The 17,090-nt window shown below is 40.5% G+C and overlaps 3 protein-coding genes across 7 annotated transcripts; 1 reads left to right on the top strand and 2 right to left on the bottom strand.

Annotated features, from left to right (window-relative positions):
- Nucleotides 1-2,570: 2,570 nt before the first annotated feature.
- On the top strand, nt 2,571-5,946 carry LOC116193011 (ras-related protein RABH1b). Its single transcript, XM_031521736.1, has 6 exons — nt 2,571-2,991; nt 3,797-3,867; nt 4,292-4,380; nt 4,627-4,738; nt 5,208-5,298; nt 5,421-5,946. Exons 1-6 carry the CDS (start codon nt 2,875-2,877, stop codon nt 5,565-5,567), a joined length of 627 nt encoding a protein of 208 aa, XP_031377596.1. The 5' UTR covers nt 2,571-2,874; the 3' UTR covers nt 5,568-5,946.
- Nucleotides 5,947-6,187: 241 nt separating this feature from the next.
- Nucleotides 6,188-9,185, bottom strand: LOC116193010 (haloacid dehalogenase-like hydrolase domain-containing protein Sgpp). Of its 2 annotated transcripts, XM_031521735.1 has the most exons (6): nt 8,865-9,184; nt 8,080-8,126; nt 7,820-7,934; nt 7,224-7,375; nt 6,852-7,113; nt 6,188-6,729 (listed from the first exon to the last, which is right to left on the bottom strand). In XM_031521735.1, exons 3-6 carry the CDS (start codon nt 7,829-7,831, stop codon nt 6,556-6,558), a joined length of 600 nt encoding a protein of 199 aa, XP_031377595.1. In that variant the 5' UTR covers nt 7,832-7,934; nt 8,080-8,126; nt 8,865-9,184; the 3' UTR covers nt 6,188-6,555. The 2 variants fall into 2 exon arrangements, with proteins under 2 accessions (XP_031377595.1, XP_031377594.1); XM_031521734.1 differs by lacking the exon at nt 8,080-8,126 and having other exon boundaries at nt 8,865-9,185.
- A 1,595-nt stretch (nt 9,186-10,780) lies between these two features.
- On the bottom strand, nt 10,781-16,589 carry LOC116193009 (haloacid dehalogenase-like hydrolase domain-containing protein Sgpp). 4 transcript variants are annotated; one of them, XM_031521732.1, is made up of 5 exons: nt 16,438-16,589; nt 12,090-12,204; nt 11,771-11,946; nt 11,417-11,678; nt 10,781-11,294 (listed from the first exon to the last, which is right to left on the bottom strand). In XM_031521732.1, exons 1-5 carry the CDS (start codon nt 16,473-16,475, stop codon nt 11,121-11,123), a joined length of 765 nt encoding a protein of 254 aa, XP_031377592.1. In that variant the 5' UTR covers nt 16,476-16,589; the 3' UTR covers nt 10,781-11,120. The 4 variants fall into 4 exon arrangements, with proteins under 4 accessions (XP_031377592.1, XP_031377593.1, XP_031377590.1 ...); XM_031521733.1 differs by having other exon boundaries at nt 11,771-11,922; nt 16,438-16,588; XM_031521730.1 differs by lacking the exon at nt 16,438-16,589 and adding an exon at nt 13,152-13,506.
- Nucleotides 16,590-17,090: the final 501 nt, after the last annotated feature.

The following is a 17,090-nucleotide window of genomic DNA, read 5'->3' as shown; positions in this document are numbered from 1 at the left end:
TATCCTCGGAAGCTCGAACTTGCCTCTCAGGCCGTTTTGCCAGCTCTCCTCTGCAACCTGGATAGTGGATAATTCCGGGAGCTGGGTCAGGCATGTCTCCATCGGGGTGTACCTGTCGCAAAGCATAAATTAAGAATGGAACATCGGGATGAACAGTTTATTAGCCGCCGATTCAACAAATCATGAATGTTAAACTCATAAAATGATGGTATCCACGTCTCATTTTAGCAACATAAAGTTCAGCAAGATTTCCTCTAAATTCTAATAATATACGAATAGATCATGAAGATGATCTTTAGTCCACTCCTCTTTAGTCCTCCCCTTTGGTTCTTATGCGGTACTTGTTACTCATTTTCGAAATTCTAGATGCAATTGTATACAGTTGAAGAAACGGTAACAATAGGCCATTATATATATACATACATATATATAATTAGCATGTAATGTTTTTGTTAGATACAATTACTACTTCTTTAAACTGATCTTTGGGGCTGATTTTCAATGTATATATATGTAGATGGAATATATTCCTTCGCATAGATCATGGATGTATGAGAGAATGTACCCAAGCTACGGGGGCGTCAAACTGGAATTAATTACTGGGGTTGACGCATTTATAAAACATGCTTTGGATTTGCCTCTATTTAAGCGAGAGCATAGAATCATATGTTGTTGCCTAAAATGCAAAAGGCAAGGTAATATGTTATTGGAAGGAGTGAAGTTGCATTTAATGAAGGACAAGTTCAAGCCTAATTATTGGTATTGGACAGATCATGGGGAGGAATATCCGCTGCAAAAGGATGATCAGATGATGCAAATCTTCTCGTGATATGTCCAATACCAATAATTAGGCTTGGGAACATTCTCTCATGCATCCATGACTTGTGCGGAGGAATAAGATCCTTCTACATATATAATCAATGACAATCGACCCAAAGATCAGTGGAAAGAAGTCGTAATTGTACCTAACAACAAGCATTACAAGCTACATATACATATACATATACATATATATATATATATGCAATGGCCTAAAGCTAGATTTTTATCGACTATGTATACGACGGCATCAAGAATTCCGTGAAATGAGTAACACATACTGCATAAGAACGAAAGAAGAGAACTAACAATGAGCGACGCTTCAAATTCCTCGAAGATCTCTCGTATATGGGTTGTAGCGAGAGGGGCGGTTCACAGTAGAGGAACATAGAAATGGGGCTTCTTTCTATTTTTTTTTAGTTGCATTCTGATCGTTAGATCTGATCTTTTAAGTGAAAATATCAAAATAGACGGCCTAAAGATAATAAATTCAGTCTCGAAATAGCGACGACCCAGATCCGTTTATAATCTGTCTCAAGATGAAAATAATTCCGTATTTGAGATGAGATTATGGACATATTTGTCCTCCTCTAAGTTGAAGACGGATATTTCTATCTATAATGAGTAAAGATGGGAAGAGCTTTCTTAAAATTCGTCCCTATTATAGGTATCTATAATCCGTCTATATTTCCATCTCTATTAGAGACGAATGGTTTGATATCCCTAAAGCGACATTGAAATTTGTATTTTCAAATGTGGAAGATATTATCGTGCACCTTTAATTTGTTTTATGATAAATATATACTTTGTGATGACTTTAATTAACGTCCTTATCATATTTCCGTGAAATAGAACTATGTCTATCGGGAGCCTTCTCTCGAGTACCCCATGAAGAAGGCCTTCAACACTAAAGGGTCGAAGCGTACGAGGCAAATAATGCGAACCTTCGTGCCTCTGGTAAAAGACCAGACTGGATTTCGGGAGAGCATTGGAGGGGTATAGAGGAGTTCTAGCAAAAAGAAGAATACAAAAAATTGTGCTCGAGAAATAACAAGAATCAAGCTTCGAGCAAGAGGGGTCACTTCATACGGGAGGATGCATTTCTCTCGCTGCATCCCGAGCTAGGCCGGTCATTTTAGTTATTACTTACAGTCGATTCGTTATTTCATGGCATGTTAACTTCCAAGTAGTCGTACCTTGACTTATTATTTTTTTCCAATATAGGAGAATAAATTAGGATGGTCAGTTGCACATGTGGAGTTATTCATGGTGGAGGAAGGGTGGTATCTATGTAGAGTCGCGGGCAGAAAAGGCCGTGGTAATTAACATTTTTTTTTTGTAGGGATTTAAATTTATCTAATTCTCATATATTTTGGAAAATTATTCTCGGTAGAATTTTGTTGCATATTGAGTTTTATTGTAAGCAAGTGGGAATATGTAATTTTCTAGGTTTTTTTTTTTTATGTCGAGATAGATTAGAGATGAAAAATTCATCTCTAAATTCTGTGAAATCCGTCTGTATCATGTATAGACAGATTAGAGACATCACAATCCTATTCTAAGAGACGAATCAAAAACCGATTGTTCGTCTCTAAAGTTCCCCGACGGCAACCTAATGCCCGTCCCTAATCGGTTCTTGTGATTTAGAGATGGCTTAGAGACGGACATAAGAACGTGCCGACTCCAATAGATGGAAAAGTCACTGGTAATGTCCGTCTCTTACAGACGGGGATCTATCACGGTCAGCCTCTAGTGGAGACCGGAGAGAACTAATTTCCGGGTGAAGGCCCAGAGCCCAAGAGGGCCCAAGTGGGCCCAAGTAGGCCCACAGGCCTTGTCCTCTCGTCGTCGTTACCCGCAAACAGAGGAAACCCACCGGCGAAAACCAACGTTTTGCTTTGCATCGATCGATTCACTTGCGGAGAGCTCAAATCTGCAACTTCGCCTTCACGCGCAGAGGTTGATGACACAGATCGTCTCCGACTGAGGCATCCCGCGACGAGCTTCGGACCTTCATCAGCTTCCGATAGCCGCGCCAGATCTGCCCCCACACAAATGGCGCCCGTCTCGGCTCTAGCCAAGTACAAGCTGGTGTTCTTGGGGGACCAGTCCGTCGGGAAGACCAGCATCATCACTCGCTTCATGTACGATAAATTCGACAACACTTACCAGGTAAACTGGATTCCGGATTCTGCAGGATCCGTTCCCTTCCGTCTCCCTCCTTAATCTTCTCCGATCGTGCCTTTGGATCTGCTCTGTGAGCGTCCGATCTGGCTGGACCGCCCTTGGATTTTGTGATATTGCGGCAATGGTTTCGCAATCTTATGCGATGTTGATCGTACTCGTTGCTAGGAAGATAAGCTTAATGTGAATGGCGGTCTTTGCCTCCTTTTGGTTGGTTGTTTGGTACGTAAGAAACCGGAACGATGTAACTCAACTCGCTCAGCCACTTGCAGTTGGAGGGAGGAAATTCTGGAATTCTGATTTCGCTTCTGATAGCATGATTATGGCTTGAAGAGCTTGGAGGCAGTGGATCCTTCATGCTTAGATTCATTAGTGTTTGATTTTAGTCCTCCTCCAATCCTTAGGATAGTTCCAGTTCTATGGCTTATTTGCTGAACGTACTTTCTTGATGAACTACAGGAGACTAGCATAATCCTAATTCCTCATTGTCCGTGCTCATTCCGTTAGCATCTTTTTAATCTTGGGGCCACTATTTTTTTCATCGAGTTGAAAAATTCTTAATTTCAATGGTATATACTTTTGTCAATATTCTGTTCAGCTGGGATGTAATCATGTAAATTGATCCTGAGCGGGAGAGACAGAAAGAGAGCTTCCATGGCGGTGTACTATGAGCCACATATTTTCCGTTTCTTATGTTTATTGTTGATTCCTTGCTGCTTTTGTCTCTGAAATATGCGGGAAATTCCATGCTAAAAGCTTCTTTTCTTTTCCTTTTTCCTTTTCTGATGATCAGGCTACCATTGGTATTGATTTCTTGTCAAAAACTATGTACCTTGAAGACCGAACTGTTCGCTTGCAACTTTGGTAAGATCAGTCACCTCAGATTTTACTATTTTTCGCACATGAGGTGTCAACAACATTCTCGATGTCCACAGAAACGAAAATTATTGGAGCTGGTAATGAATCGTATGGTCAACCTTGATGAATCTAATTTTTTTATTTGAGTAAGAACTTGTATATCTCCGGGCCCTTCTGATGCTTATGAGGGAATTATGTACCCTTCAGATTTTTTATGCTATTTAGTTCTTTGGAGGCAGCTTTTCTTGAAAATAGACCTGTTATTGAGCAGAAAGATTCGAACATCATTCTTCTCTCATAAATAGCTTTATTGTGTGATTTATTTCCTCCTATCATCATAAGCATGTTGGTCTTATTTTTAGTGTCTTTTAACTATGAAGATGACTTTTAACTGTGATGTTAATATTCTCTCATCTCATGTGCATTCTAGGGATACGGCTGGACAGGAAAGATTTAGAAGTCTCATTCCAAGCTACATCCGCGACTCTTCTGTTGCCGTAATTGTATATGATGTTGCAAGTATGTGCTACTCATTATTATCTGTTAGTCTCTAACCTGTAGATCGCCCTTCCCTCTTGTCTTTTTGTCCGCAAGTATTGCTACCATTATATAATTAAATCAAACGATGATCCCCCCACACAAATGGCGCCCAACTGAAAACTCAATCCAACTGTCTTCCTAGCGGACGAAGATTTTATCCATTTCATGGCGTCACTGAAGACATTTTGTGAATGTTTCTAAATATGTTGTTTGTTAATTGGCTAGGCCGACAAACTTTCCTGAATACTGTAAAATGGATTGAAGAGGTTCGTACAGAGCGGGGCAGCGATGTCATCATTGTTCTTGTTGGGAACAAAACTGATCTCGTGGAGAAAAGGTATCCTCTACGGGAAATCTCTTGTCAAATTTTGTTCAACTTTTTATTATCTTTGTTATCATGCCCACTTTGCTGTTGGATTCCTCCAAGACCGATTGTCATTGAGCAGGGGTGCTACAGTAGAGCACCTGCTCATATTGTCCGTCGAACTTTAGACATTTTCTTTGCGATCTCTCTGAAGTTCTTTTTGGAGTAGATGAGTTCTTTCTTAGTATATATATGTGGAAACACTTGACCACCTAGTATGCACCACACATGTTGTCCGTGCCTTTTGTAAAAAAATAGTACTTATAGAGGTAAAATAGGCGCTGTCTGCTTATGCGATATCATGCAGATGACTTCATGGGTACTTGTCTTATTTCTTCATATTTTTCTGAACACCAAGTTTTTAATTTTTCTGTAGCCGTTATTGTGGCATAGATGAGGTGTACAGATTATTGAGATAACTAACTTGCTAATATTCCCACAGGCAAGTTTCTATTGAGGAAGGAGAAGCCAAAGCCCGTGAACTCAACGTGATGTTTATTGAAACAAGTGCAAAAGCTGGCTTCAATATTAAGGTGAGCCTCGTCATTATGCTGTTCAGAGTGGACAGTTCGTTTGTCTTCATTATCTTGATTATTTTAGATAAGCAGGAGTATTCATTTGCAACATTTGACCCGATTATTGTCCCACTTCCCAGGCACTATTTCGGAAAATTGCTGCCGCTCTGCCTGGAATGGAGAATCTGTCTTCGACAAAGCAAGAAGACATGGTTGATGTGAATCTGAGAAGCACTGCCGCCAATTCAACGCAATCGCAGACTCAGTCTGGTGGATGCGCTTGTTAACCACAGCCTCGGCGGATCAGATCTTTAATCATTAGACTAAGTTCACTGATTTCTCTAAATCAGTGATTCTTCAATCTTCAAGCCAGCAGGTTCTGATCATGTTTTTATCAGCTTCTTCTTGGGGAAGTATCATTTTGGGCATAATTGGCCGAGGACTTCTATGTACAAGAAGTTATACTTTTTGAGTGTGAATCTGTTGGATAGTTTGGGTACTCTATGGGATGTGCAGTTAATGCTGTATTTTGAATTGATCCTGAGTCGGGTCGCTAGGAAGAACTGTCTCTTTGTCTGCAGGTTTTTCATTTTGCAAGTGCGCAATTGTATGTGAAATAATGACAATTTAATTTAAGTTGAAAACTACCGACATATTGTGCAGCGACGAGAGTTGATTATTGGGATCCACTGTCCGAGATTATGTCCTCGTAGGTGAGAATAGTACATCTTCTACTCGACTATTCTTTGGCCAATATGGCTAACACCTATGCTTTTTCTGGTTCCAATCTCTAGATATTATGCTGAAAGATCTGCAAGAAGATCTTCCGGGCATTGATGCAATCATCAAATTCAATTGCGAAAGCTCATTTCACTTCTCCAAACCACCGCTTGATTCAAAACAAAGCTTTCAAATCCGGCTAGTAAAATTTCATAGAATCCGAGTATTGCATATGCCTCCCGAGGGCAACTCAGTAATACTTTTACAGATCAGCTTAATAATTGTTTAAGGATGTGTTTACAGTGCACATCTGACATTTTATAGGGAGAAAAACACTGGTGGGTTCAACATACATACAAGTAATCCAAGTATAGGAAAGAATACAACTCCTTCCCAGGTTTGGGCAATCCATTTGCCTTTGTATGGTGCTGCTAAGTTGAATCATCATGATCGAGCAATTATTTACCTATCATTATCTCTTGATAGCTAAGTAAATGGAGTCACCGGGTCTCTGAGATAATACTAACCCAATTCCGCACTGCTGGCTAAGAATTTTCAAGCGCTCTTCTTGTCGAGCTCTTCCAGAGCAGCCCATAGCTTTGGGTCATCATAAGTCTTGATGAGAAATGTCGGCTTTGCTTGCATCAGTAGGTGTTCAGGATTCCTGGTTGTCAAGCCAATGGCAGGCATTCCTGCTGCAACTCCAGCTTTGATCCCTGAAACCGAATCCTAATGGAACCAAAACATAATTCGTCAGTTAGTTCGATCATGGAAATTTCTGAAAGTAATCCTTTCTACCAAAAAAAAAAAGGAAAAAAGAAAAGGAAACTGATAAACAAAACTGATAATACCTCAAATATTATAGTGTGTTCTTTGGACACCTTGAGCAGTTCGATAGCTTTCAGGTAGGGCTCTGGGTGGGGCTTGGCGTGTTCACATTCATCCCCGATGACAAGAGCTTGGAAAAAGTCGGAAAGACCAAGACGTGAGATCATAGATTCAGCATTAGCCCTAGGAGCATTAGTGACAGCCGCGCGCTTCAACCCACGATCTTCTATCCACTTCCGCAACTTGTAAAGGCCATCTATGGCAGTCAATTTTTCTGCGGCCAACCTGTCTCAATCAAATATATATCATGTAAAAATACGGTAAGATGATTGAAAAAAAAAGAAAAAAGAAAACAGAAGATGAAAACTAGAGAAACAAACAGGAAGCATACTTACTTTCGGAACACGGCTTCCTTATCATCCATGAATTTGAGGCCCCTAGGAATATCATCTGGGAAGAGGAACCTAGCAATATCATCATTGTGCTTGCCAGCCATATTCTCTATAAAATACTGCTCATCGACCGGAACTCCAGCATTGAAACCTATCTGCTTTCCATTCCAATGCAAGTACAGAGACAGTATAGTTAAAATGAATGATCAATCAAGTCAGGACTCGAGAGTGCCATTTACAGGCATGTCGGGACAAGCATACGAGACCATGCGTAACAAGTAAATGACCACGACAGATACTAAAAAGCTCAAAATATAAGGTGGCGTTTGAAATTTAGGTTTGATTTTAACTTGACTTTGATTGTGATTTTACGGAGTATTTGGTCAAACTTGCGGGCCCACATTCATTTGAGAATATTGTAATTATGGAGTTGTATTAAAATGGAGTGGTGTAAATATTTATGGGTGGGGCCCATTATTTTGACTTTGATGAGTGTAATTTGTTTTGTTATGAGTAGAGTTAAAATTAAAATCACGATTCTAAAATCAAACCCAAATTTCAAACGGGGCCTAAATTAAGAGATGATAAATTAACCCCACCTCTTGGAACATTATTTGGAAGGCCTGAAGGTGGATAGGATCAGAATCACACAGAGTGCCATCAACATCGAACAGAACAGCCTCCAGTGGAGCGAACCCCGTAAGAGAAGTTTTGCTGCATTGGCAGTGCAAAGGTAACAAAAGCAAAGCTTCAGCGAAAAGGAAACTGATAAACAAAGCAACACTAGACGGGAAACATATCCAATATAGTCAAGAAGGTCATGTTTAACTACATAATGTGCTTTATTTAGCATAATGACCTTTGTACTTCTATTCTTCTTCAAGTAAATGTTCATCCTCATTTCTCCTGAAATTCAGTCACCGAGCTAAATAGCGGCCAATTTGATAAGATTTAAGTGCCTCCAGAGTGAAAATAGATGTGTCGGCTATATGTAAAACAAATAAGAGCAGAACTCTTGCTAGTACATGACCGTACCACAATCAATCAACGACAAAACAATGGTGCTCGGTAAGTTCAGTTAGGTCCAATATCCAACATAAGCAGTCGATATTCACAGATACAGCCACCATGACGGCGACAATGGACCACTCTATGGACTGAAGAGAATCCGGCGGTCGAAGCTTTTTCTATTATCGCAGGGACTACTCACGGAGAAATTATGCATGAAACTCTGGTCCGATCATGTTGGTGTATCTATCCGAGCAGGTGAAACCGCAATCTACTATAGAGCCGCCGCGCATCTTAAGCTTGAACGATGACCGAAGATGCCGAAAGATAAAAGATCGATTGAAACAGAGATCAGAAGCTTAGCAGGAAATTCAGCTCAGGAACTCCTATACGTTATTCAATCACACATGCCATAGAATCCGCTAACACAAAATAAACAAATAAAAGAAATTTAAGTAGTCGCGGGGGAATAAAATGCAGCTGCGATGAGAGATTCGAGAATGAGTACAGTCTACGAAAGAGCCGCCAAGAAGCTAGGAGGATCGGGAGGAACGCCGATCGATTGAAACGGAGATCAGAACTGGGAAAATAAGGAGCGGAGAGAAAGCGCTGAGGTCGAAAACGAGGAGGACTCACCTGTCTGTAGCATGATCGCCGGATGAAACCATCATTGTCCGAGACCGCTATGGACAGGTTCTCCGCGGGGAGGCTCCGGATTGGCGACGGAGAGAGAGAGAGAGAGGGAGAGATGCGGAGAGGAAGAAGGAGGAGCCGAATATACATACATACATATATATATATATATATAAATGATGGAGGAGCTGAGAAATGGGAGAGAGAGAGAGAGAGAGAGAGAGAGACGTTAATGGAGAATAAACGAGAGAGAGAATCGGGGCTACTCGTCGTTCGCAGCTTCCTGGCATCTCCCCATTTTTTTCGGTGGGAACTTCCTGGCATCTTTGCGTCATTGCCATGTGAGTAAATAGTATATGAGCAAACGAGTTCTCTGGCAGCGCAGGGGGGTTGGGTCGTTTTTTTTTTAGGATTATTTTTTTAGTAAACTAACATGTTGATCCCCAAATTTTTTGCGAGTCAACATTTGAGACTTCAACAAAATCTTGCCGTCACTTAGATCCCTCAATTTTCATTCATGTCTAATAGTTAGGTCCGACTGTCAACTCTTTCAACGGAAAGCTCATGTGGACAACTACTGACAGAAACTGAGTCAAAAATATCAATTCTTTAACGAGTAAACTAGCACTTCGATCCCCGAATGTCCAACCTACCAATACTTGAGAATCCAAAAAATTTTGTCTGTCACTTAAATTCCCATTTCGTCTAAAAATCAATACTTTCAATTGAAAGGTAGCATGGACATTCCGCAGGCCACCTCTCTCCAAAGGTGATGCTGTCTAGGTACCACCAGTGACCTCGCCTACGGCTTGGCTGTCCCTCGACGGAGAGCTTGCAACCCATTACATTCCCCCTTCTCTCTTTCTCTATATATAAAAAAAAAAAGAGACAGAAGCTGAGAACTTCCAAGCCGGTTACACTTCCCTTTAGGCGAGGTCATTGGCGGCAACAAATAGAGAGAGAGAGAGAGAGAGGAGAAAGGAGATCGATGGGGATTTTGTGGCCAACTACCACCCCTTCAAGCGAGGTTGTCGAGGGTACCAAATGCCTCCAGCGCCCTTGCTAAGGGGGCAGTGGCTGGCTGATTGGCTATCCATGTTAGCTTCATGATAAAGGAATTAATAGTCGGACCTAATTGTTAGATGAAATAGAAATTGAGGGACTGAAATGATGGTAAAAAAACTTTTGGGTCCCCACGTGTTGGCTCATCAAAAGTTCGGGAACAAAAGTGCTAGTTTAATCATTAAAATAAATTTTTTTGACGCCATTTGCAATACATAAGTGTCCATGTCAATTTTTCATTAAAAAAGATTTGATGGTTGATCATAACTATCAGACAAAATGAAAACTAGGCCCGTTTGATTTGTAAGTTTGATTTTAAAATTATGATTTTAATTTTAACTCAACACACTACACAACAAAAATATACGTTTTTCAAGTCAAATTTATAATCTCATCTCATTTGTCCTTTTCCACAATCAAAATCAAAATCAAAATCAAACTTACTTTAACTCTAAAATCAAACGCACCATAAAGGACCATACTGGTAGCAAAATATTTTTTGAGTCCTCAAGTGTTCGAGTCGCTATAATTTTGGGGACCAAAATTCCCCATTTTCTTTTTGAAAATGGCCCTTGTCCTCAATTTTTCATAATATTGTCATTTTCGTGCTAAATCTATTTTTATCACTCTTGTCCTCAACATTTTGCAATTTTTTCGTTTTGGTCCAACTGTCCATATTTACCTAAAAAAGAGCATCTTCGGGTCCATAAAATAGTTCTTACCAATAATTATATAATTTTTGAAATATTAAATAGAAAGAGGAAGGGAATGCCTAACATCTATGCTTTTTCTGGTTCCAATTTAGATATTATGCTGAATGATCTGCAAGAAGAATCGTCTGTGCATCGATGTGATCATTACATTCAAGCATGAAAGCATATCTCACTTCTTTGAACTACCACTTGCTTCAAAACAAAGCCTTCAAATCTGGCTAATCAAATTTCGTAGAATCCGAGTATTGTATATGCCTCCTGAGTGCAACTCAGTCATACTTTTACAAATCAAGCTAATAATTGTGGAAGGATACGTTTTAAGTGCACATCTGGCAATCCCTCGCCATTGTATGGTGCTGCTAAGTCGAATCATCATGATCGAGCAATTATTTACCTATCATTATCTCTAGGTAGCGAAGTAAATTGAGTCAGCGGGGTCTCTGAGATAATACTAACCCAATTGTGCACTGCTGGCTAAGAATTTTCAAGTGCTCTTCTTGTCGAGCTCTTCCAGAGCAGCCCATAGCTTTGGATCATCGTAAGTCTTGATGAGAAATGTCGGCTTTGCTTGCATCAGTATGTGTTCAGGGTTCCTGGTTGTCAAGCCAATGACAGGCATTCCTGCTGCAACTCCAGCTTTGATCCCCGAAACTGAATCCTAGTAGAACCAAAACATAATTCAGAAGTCAAATCGGTCATGGAAATTTCTGAAAGCAATCTTTTGTACCCGGAAAAAATTAGAAAAAAAGAAAAAAAAGAAGAACCGCAAAGGCTACGCACCTCAAATATTATAGCGTGTTCTTTCGACACCTTGAGCAGCTCCAGACCTTTCAGGTAGGGCTCTGGGTGGGGCTTGGCGTGTTCACATTCTTCCCCCAGGATAACACCTTCGAAAAAGTCGGAAAGACCAAGACGAGAGATCATAAATTCAGCATTAGTCTTAGGAGCATTAGTAACAGCCACGCGCTTCAACCCACGATCTTCTATCCACTTCTGCAACTTGTAAAGACCATCGATAGCTTTCAACTTTTCTTCAGCCAACCTGTCTCAATTAAAATAAATATCATGTAAAAGATAATTTAAGATTAAAAAGCAGTACATAAAAGCAGAGAAACAAACTGGAAGCATACTTACTTGCGGAACATGGTTTCCTTATCCTCCATGAATTTGACGCCCCTAGGAATATCATCTGGGAAGAGGAATTCAGCAAGTTCTTCATTGTGCTTGCCAGCAAAATGCTCTATATAGTACTGCTCATCGATCGGAACTCCAGCATTGTAACCTATCTGTTTCCCATCCCAATGAAAGTGCTACAGTAATCAATGACTGATGGATCAAGTCAAGTGTGCCATTAGACATTTACAGGCACATCGGGCTAGCATACAAGACAATGCGAAACAAGTAAATGACCACAACAGATACTGAAAATGTGAAAGATGATAAATTATCCCACCTCTTGGAACAATATTTTGAAGGCTTCGAGATGGATAGGATCAGAATCACACAGAGTTCCATCAACATCAAATAGAACAGCCTCTAGTGGAGCTGACCCCGTAAGAGAAATTTTGCTGCATTGGCAGTGCAAAGGTAATAAAAGCAAAGCTTCAGCGAAAAGGAAAGCAAGAAATAAAGCAAGACGCTAGACGGGAATAACCTTATTCATAACATAGTAAAGGAGGTCATCTTTGAGTACATAACGTGCTTATTTGGAGAGGATATCGGCATTTATAATTCTATCCTTCTTGAAGTAGATAGCTCAATCCCTCATTTCTCCCAAAAAATCAGTCACTAAGATTCAAGTAGCAGCCAATTTGACAAGATTCAAGTACCTCTAAAATGAAACACGTTTGCATCGGCTATACGTAAAACAAATAATCAACGACAAGACTATGGCACTTGCTAAGTTCAGCTAGGTCCTATATCCAACATAAGCAGAGGGACATTCACAGATACAACAACCATGACTGTGACAAGGGACCACTCTAAAGGATTAGAGAGAATCCGCTCATTGAAGCTTTTTCTATCATCTCACGGACTAGCCACGGAGAAAATATGCACGAAACTCTGGCCAGATCATGTTTGTGCAATCTATTATAGCACGTGAAACTGCAATCTACAACTATAATAGAGCCGTCGCGCGCATCGTAAGCTCATCTTAAGCTTGAACGGTCACTGAAGATGCCGAAAGACAACGATCGATTGAAACAGAGTCAGAAGCGAGCTTAGCCGGGAAATTCAGCTCAGGAACTCCTACACTACACGTTACTTCAATCAAACATCCATAGAATCCGCTCGGACAAAATAAATAAATAAACAAATCGGAGAAATTCAAGCAGAAATTAAAGGCAGCGGCGGGGAGAGAGAGAGAGAGAGAGAGACTCGAGCGAGGATGAGAGTCTAACGAAATAGCCGCCGCGAAGCTAGCTAGGAGGATTGGCAGGAACACCGATTCGATCGAAACGGAGACCAGAGCGGGGAAAAAAAGGAGCGGAGGTCGAAAGCGAGGAGGACTCACGTGTCAGCAGCATTATCGCCGGAAGAAACCGTCATCATGAGGGAGCGAACCGGAGAGGTTCTCTGCGAGGAAGCTCCGGAGTGGCGTGAGGGAGAGTGAGGGAGGGAGAGTTGCAGGGAGGAAGATGAAGGAGCTGAATAATATATAGATGACGGGGGAGGGGGGGAGCTGAGAAATGGGAGGTAGAGGCGGAGAGCCGAGAGAGAGAGACATCCGTCCAAATGGAATGGCATGGAATGGAGAATATTCGTTTTCGGGGCCAATTGCTGTTCGCAATTCACAGGTTCAATCAAATCCTGGCACCTCTTGCATCGCATCATGTGACGGAACGACGAACGTGTTCTCCATCTAGCCGGGCTGGGAAACAAGCTAATTTTGAGTTGTCATTCTCAACCTTACGTTGATTTTTGCCCTTTATCCTAAATTTATTATAATATCTCAGCATTATATTATGTTCACCACTTACATTAATCTTATTATGAAAATATTTGAAAACTAACAAAAGTTAAAAAAAAAAAAAAAGTGTTCACGAGAAGATAGAGAAGGAAAGGGAATGGGAGAGAGAGAGAGGACAGTACGAGTTTCGCCGATAGCCACAATCACCCCGACGAGATCACTAGTAGTCTTTAAAGCTGCTAGCAAGCTCAAAGGGGATTGCCGCCGACGATACTCCCTCCCCCAAGAATTGAGAGATCCCAATTGAAAGTATTGCCAAACCTCCCCTTCCCTTTTGAGGTTTGCTAACTATCTCTAGGGTAATCAGAGAGGAGGGGGCGGCCACGGATGTTGGGAACCCTCGAATATGGGGTGGGAGGGCCTCACTAGCTGCGCCCACCTCCTTCTAAGGTCACCAATAGATCGAACAAACCCCAAAGGGAGAGGGGTGGTTTCCGACGAGGTCCCTATCACCCCTCCCCCTCTCCCTTCTCCTCTGATGTCTCCGCTTCCTTTTTCTTTTTTTGTAATTCTTAATTTTGTAATTTTTGAAAAATGTATTTTGAGGGAAAGCACTTTTTTTTTCTGGAAAAAAGTGTACGGTAGGATTAAAGTGAACAAAACGTATAATGTTAAAGGCGTAGTTGAAATAAAAAATAAGTTTAGAACAGAGGGAAGATTGATAAACCGAGGTGACCTTGTTTTCCTTTTTTGTTCCAATAGTTTTAAATTCAATGGATGAAAGAGTAAAAATCGGATCTTAGTTGTTGCACTGCATACACTTTTTTTTTTTTGGGATTAGGGCATTGCAGACACGATTGATTGATGGCTTTGACAATAATTTTATTTTAAGGCGGCTTTCGTCCTATATAAACTTCTTCCAGATTGCATTCACATTAAGGTAGTTGTTTTCAGAACGAAACCTATGACATTAGAGTTCTAAGAAGGTGTTGCACCCTTCCTCTATTCCATGTCGTCCTAAATTCGCCGAGCCATAGCCTAAATCACGCCAAGTTAAGGGATATGAATTGGTTACTCTTGCCGTTCGTGCAGCCGGGCTATGTTTGAGCGTCAGATCAAAGATAGAGATTGAGGTAATATGGATGTCTTCCTGAATGGCTTATGGACGGTTTGAATACTTATGGATAGAAAGATATCCAATTAAATTAAGAAAAGCAGAGATAATCAAATATGGTATAGTACGATAGTGCACGTCATCGCCTGGTAATCAAGAAATTCCAAGTTAAATATTCAGTAAAACTATTTGTGTCTCTTATTAAATATTATAATTTCTTACCCAACAAAAAAATATTAGGATTTCTTATTAAATATTATGAGCCTCTTTTACAATAGAAAAGGAAAAAGAAAAAAGAAAAAAAAAAGCAGAAGATGTAACAATTCTTTTATTTAGCTCATTAAGAGACCAAGTTACAATATCATGCTAATTGATCTTTTTCACTTCCCAAAAGAATTTATCCTGTTTGTTGCTTTTCGACCATCGTCCAATATATACATCTTTTATATGGCTAAGCAATGTGACAATCTTCTATGGAGAATTTCGACGACCTCAAGAACAAGGGCAAAACTAAATCGGCACGACGCCATGCAAATTGGAGGCTTTGGCTTCATGATTTGATGTAGTTTTGGCGCAGCGTGCAATTTTTAAGGTGCAAAATTAATTTTCCATTACAAAGAGTTGTTTTCACCTTTTTTTTTAAAATATATTCTAACAATTTATCAATTAATTTTCTACCGGGATTTTTGTTGGGGCTAATTTCTATTAAGAATTAAGGAAAGCAATAATGCAAATGAGAAAGGGAAATGTCCCTTAAGGGACGAATCATGTTCCTCGTGTATTGTCAGATAAAACTTATTAAATAGTATGTTAGGGTAAGTTATATATATTACAAAAAAATTAAATTGATGATATACGAATGACTATGAGTCTTCCCCAGTTAGGACCGATAATTTTTTGACACGATACGATAATATAACATGAATTACGACATGAAATTACGCAAGCTCGGGTTGAAAGTAAATGTATTTTGTATCTAAATGAGTTTGGCGCATCCCCTTAGACATAATAAATAATTGGGTTTAATTAGGTTCAATCCACTTAATCTGTTTAGATACAGCTAGACCCGTTCATATAAATGCATTTCACTACGTTGATGAATCTTTTTAACCTATTTGATCCAGTTATAAAAAGAAAAAATTACACTAAAATACGGACCACAGATACAACAACCATGACTGTGACACTTGCTAAGTTCAGCTAGGTCCTATATCCAACATAAGCAGAGGGACATTCACAGATACAACCACCATGACTGTGACAAGGGACCACTCTAAAGGATTAGAGAGAATCCGCTCATTGAAGCTTTTTCTATCATCTCACGGACTAGTCACGGAGAAATTATGCACGAAACTCTGGCCAGATCATGTTTGTGCAATCTATTCGAGCACGTGAAACTGCAATCTATAACTATAATAGAGCTGCCGCGCACATCGTAAGCTCATCTTAAGCTTGAGCGGTCACTGAAGATGCCAGAAGCGAGCTTAGCACTTAGCAGGGAAATTCAGCTCAGGAACTCCTACACTACACGTTACTTCAATCAAACATCCATAGAATCCGCTCGGACAAAATAAATAAATAAACAAATCGGAGAAATTCAAGCAGAAATTAAAGGCAGCGGCGAAGAGAGAGAGAGAGATTCGAGCGAGGATGACAGTCTAACGAAATAGCCGCCGCGAAGCTAGCTAGGAGGATTGGCAGGAACACCAATGCGATCGAAACGGAGACCAGAGCGGGGAAAAAAAGGAGCGGAGGTCGAAAGCGAGGAGGACTCACGTGTCAGCAGCATTATCGCCGGAAGAAACCTTCATCATGAGGGAGTGAGCCGGAGAGGTTCTCTGCGAGGAAACGCCGGGGTGGCGTGAGGGAGAGTTGCAGGGAGGAAGATGAAGGAGCTGAATATATAGACGACGGGGGAGGGGAAGAGCTGAGAAATGGGAGGTAGAGGTGGAGAGCCGAGAGAGAGAGAGACATCAGTCAAAATGGAATGGAGTGGAATGGAGAATATTCGTTTTCGGGGCTAATTCCTGTTCACAATTCACAGGTTCAATCAAATCCTGGCACCTTTTGCATCGCATCATGTGACGGGAACGACGAACGGGTTCTCCATCTGGCGCGGGCTGGGAAACAAGCCCATTTTGAGTTTTCAATCTCAACCTTACGTTGATTTTTTCCCTTTATCCTGAATTTATTATAATATCTTAGCATTATATTTTGTTCACCGCTTACATTAATCTTATTATGAAAATATTTGAAAACTAACAAAAGTTTTTTTTTTTTTTAAGTGTTGACGAGAAGATAGAGAAAGAAAGGGAATGGGAGAGGGAGAGAGGACAGTACGAGCTTCGCTGATAGCCACCATCACCCGATGAGATCACCGGTGGTCTCTAGAACCGCTAGCAACCTCAATGGGGATTGCTGCCGACGAG

Source organism: Punica granatum, chromosome 1, assembly GCF_007655135.1.
Source record: "Punica granatum isolate Tunisia-2019 chromosome 1, ASM765513v2, whole genome shotgun sequence".
Taxonomy (NCBI): domain Eukaryota; kingdom Viridiplantae; phylum Streptophyta; class Magnoliopsida; order Myrtales; family Lythraceae; genus Punica; species Punica granatum.
The sequence above is the reverse complement of the archived record's forward strand: the minus strand, read 5'-3'. Positions and strand labels throughout refer to the sequence as shown.

Bases quoted from the DNA above. Each gene is read 5' to 3' on its own strand.
- LOC116193011 (XM_031521736.1), top strand. From the start codon at position 2,875: ATGGCGCCCGTCTCGGCTCTAGCCAAGTACAAGCTGGTGTTCTTGGGG. The intron at 2,992-3,796 runs GTAAACTGGATT...TCTGATGATCAG, and splicing joins AATTCGACAACACTTACCAG to GCTACCATTGGTATTGATTT. The intron at 4,739-5,207 runs GTATCCTCTACG...ATATTCCCACAG, and splicing joins ACTGATCTCGTGGAGAAAAG to GCAAGTTTCTATTGAGGAAG.
- LOC116193009 (XM_031521730.1), bottom strand. From the start codon at position 13,471: ATGATGCGATGCAAGAGGTGCCAGGATTTGATTGAACCTGTGAATTGC. The intron at 11,679-11,770 runs GTAAGTATGCTT...TAATTGAGACAG, and splicing joins AAGGAAACCATGTTCCGCAA to GTTGGCTGAAGAAAAGTTGA. The intron at 11,295-11,416 runs GTGCGTAGCCTT...TGGTTCTACTAG, and splicing joins AACACGCTATAATATTTGAG to GATTCAGTTTCGGGGATCAA.
- LOC116193010 (XM_031521734.1), bottom strand. From the start codon at position 8,899: ATGATGGTTTCATCCGGCGATCATGCTACAGACAG. The intron at 7,935-8,864 runs GTGAGTCCTCCT...CTGCCAATGCAG, and splicing joins GGCGATCATGCTACAGACAG to CAAAACTTCTCTTACGGGGT. The intron at 7,376-7,819 runs GTGGGGTTAATT...AATGGAAAGCAG, and splicing joins TCCAAATAATGTTCCAAGAG to ATAGGTTTCAATGCTGGAGT.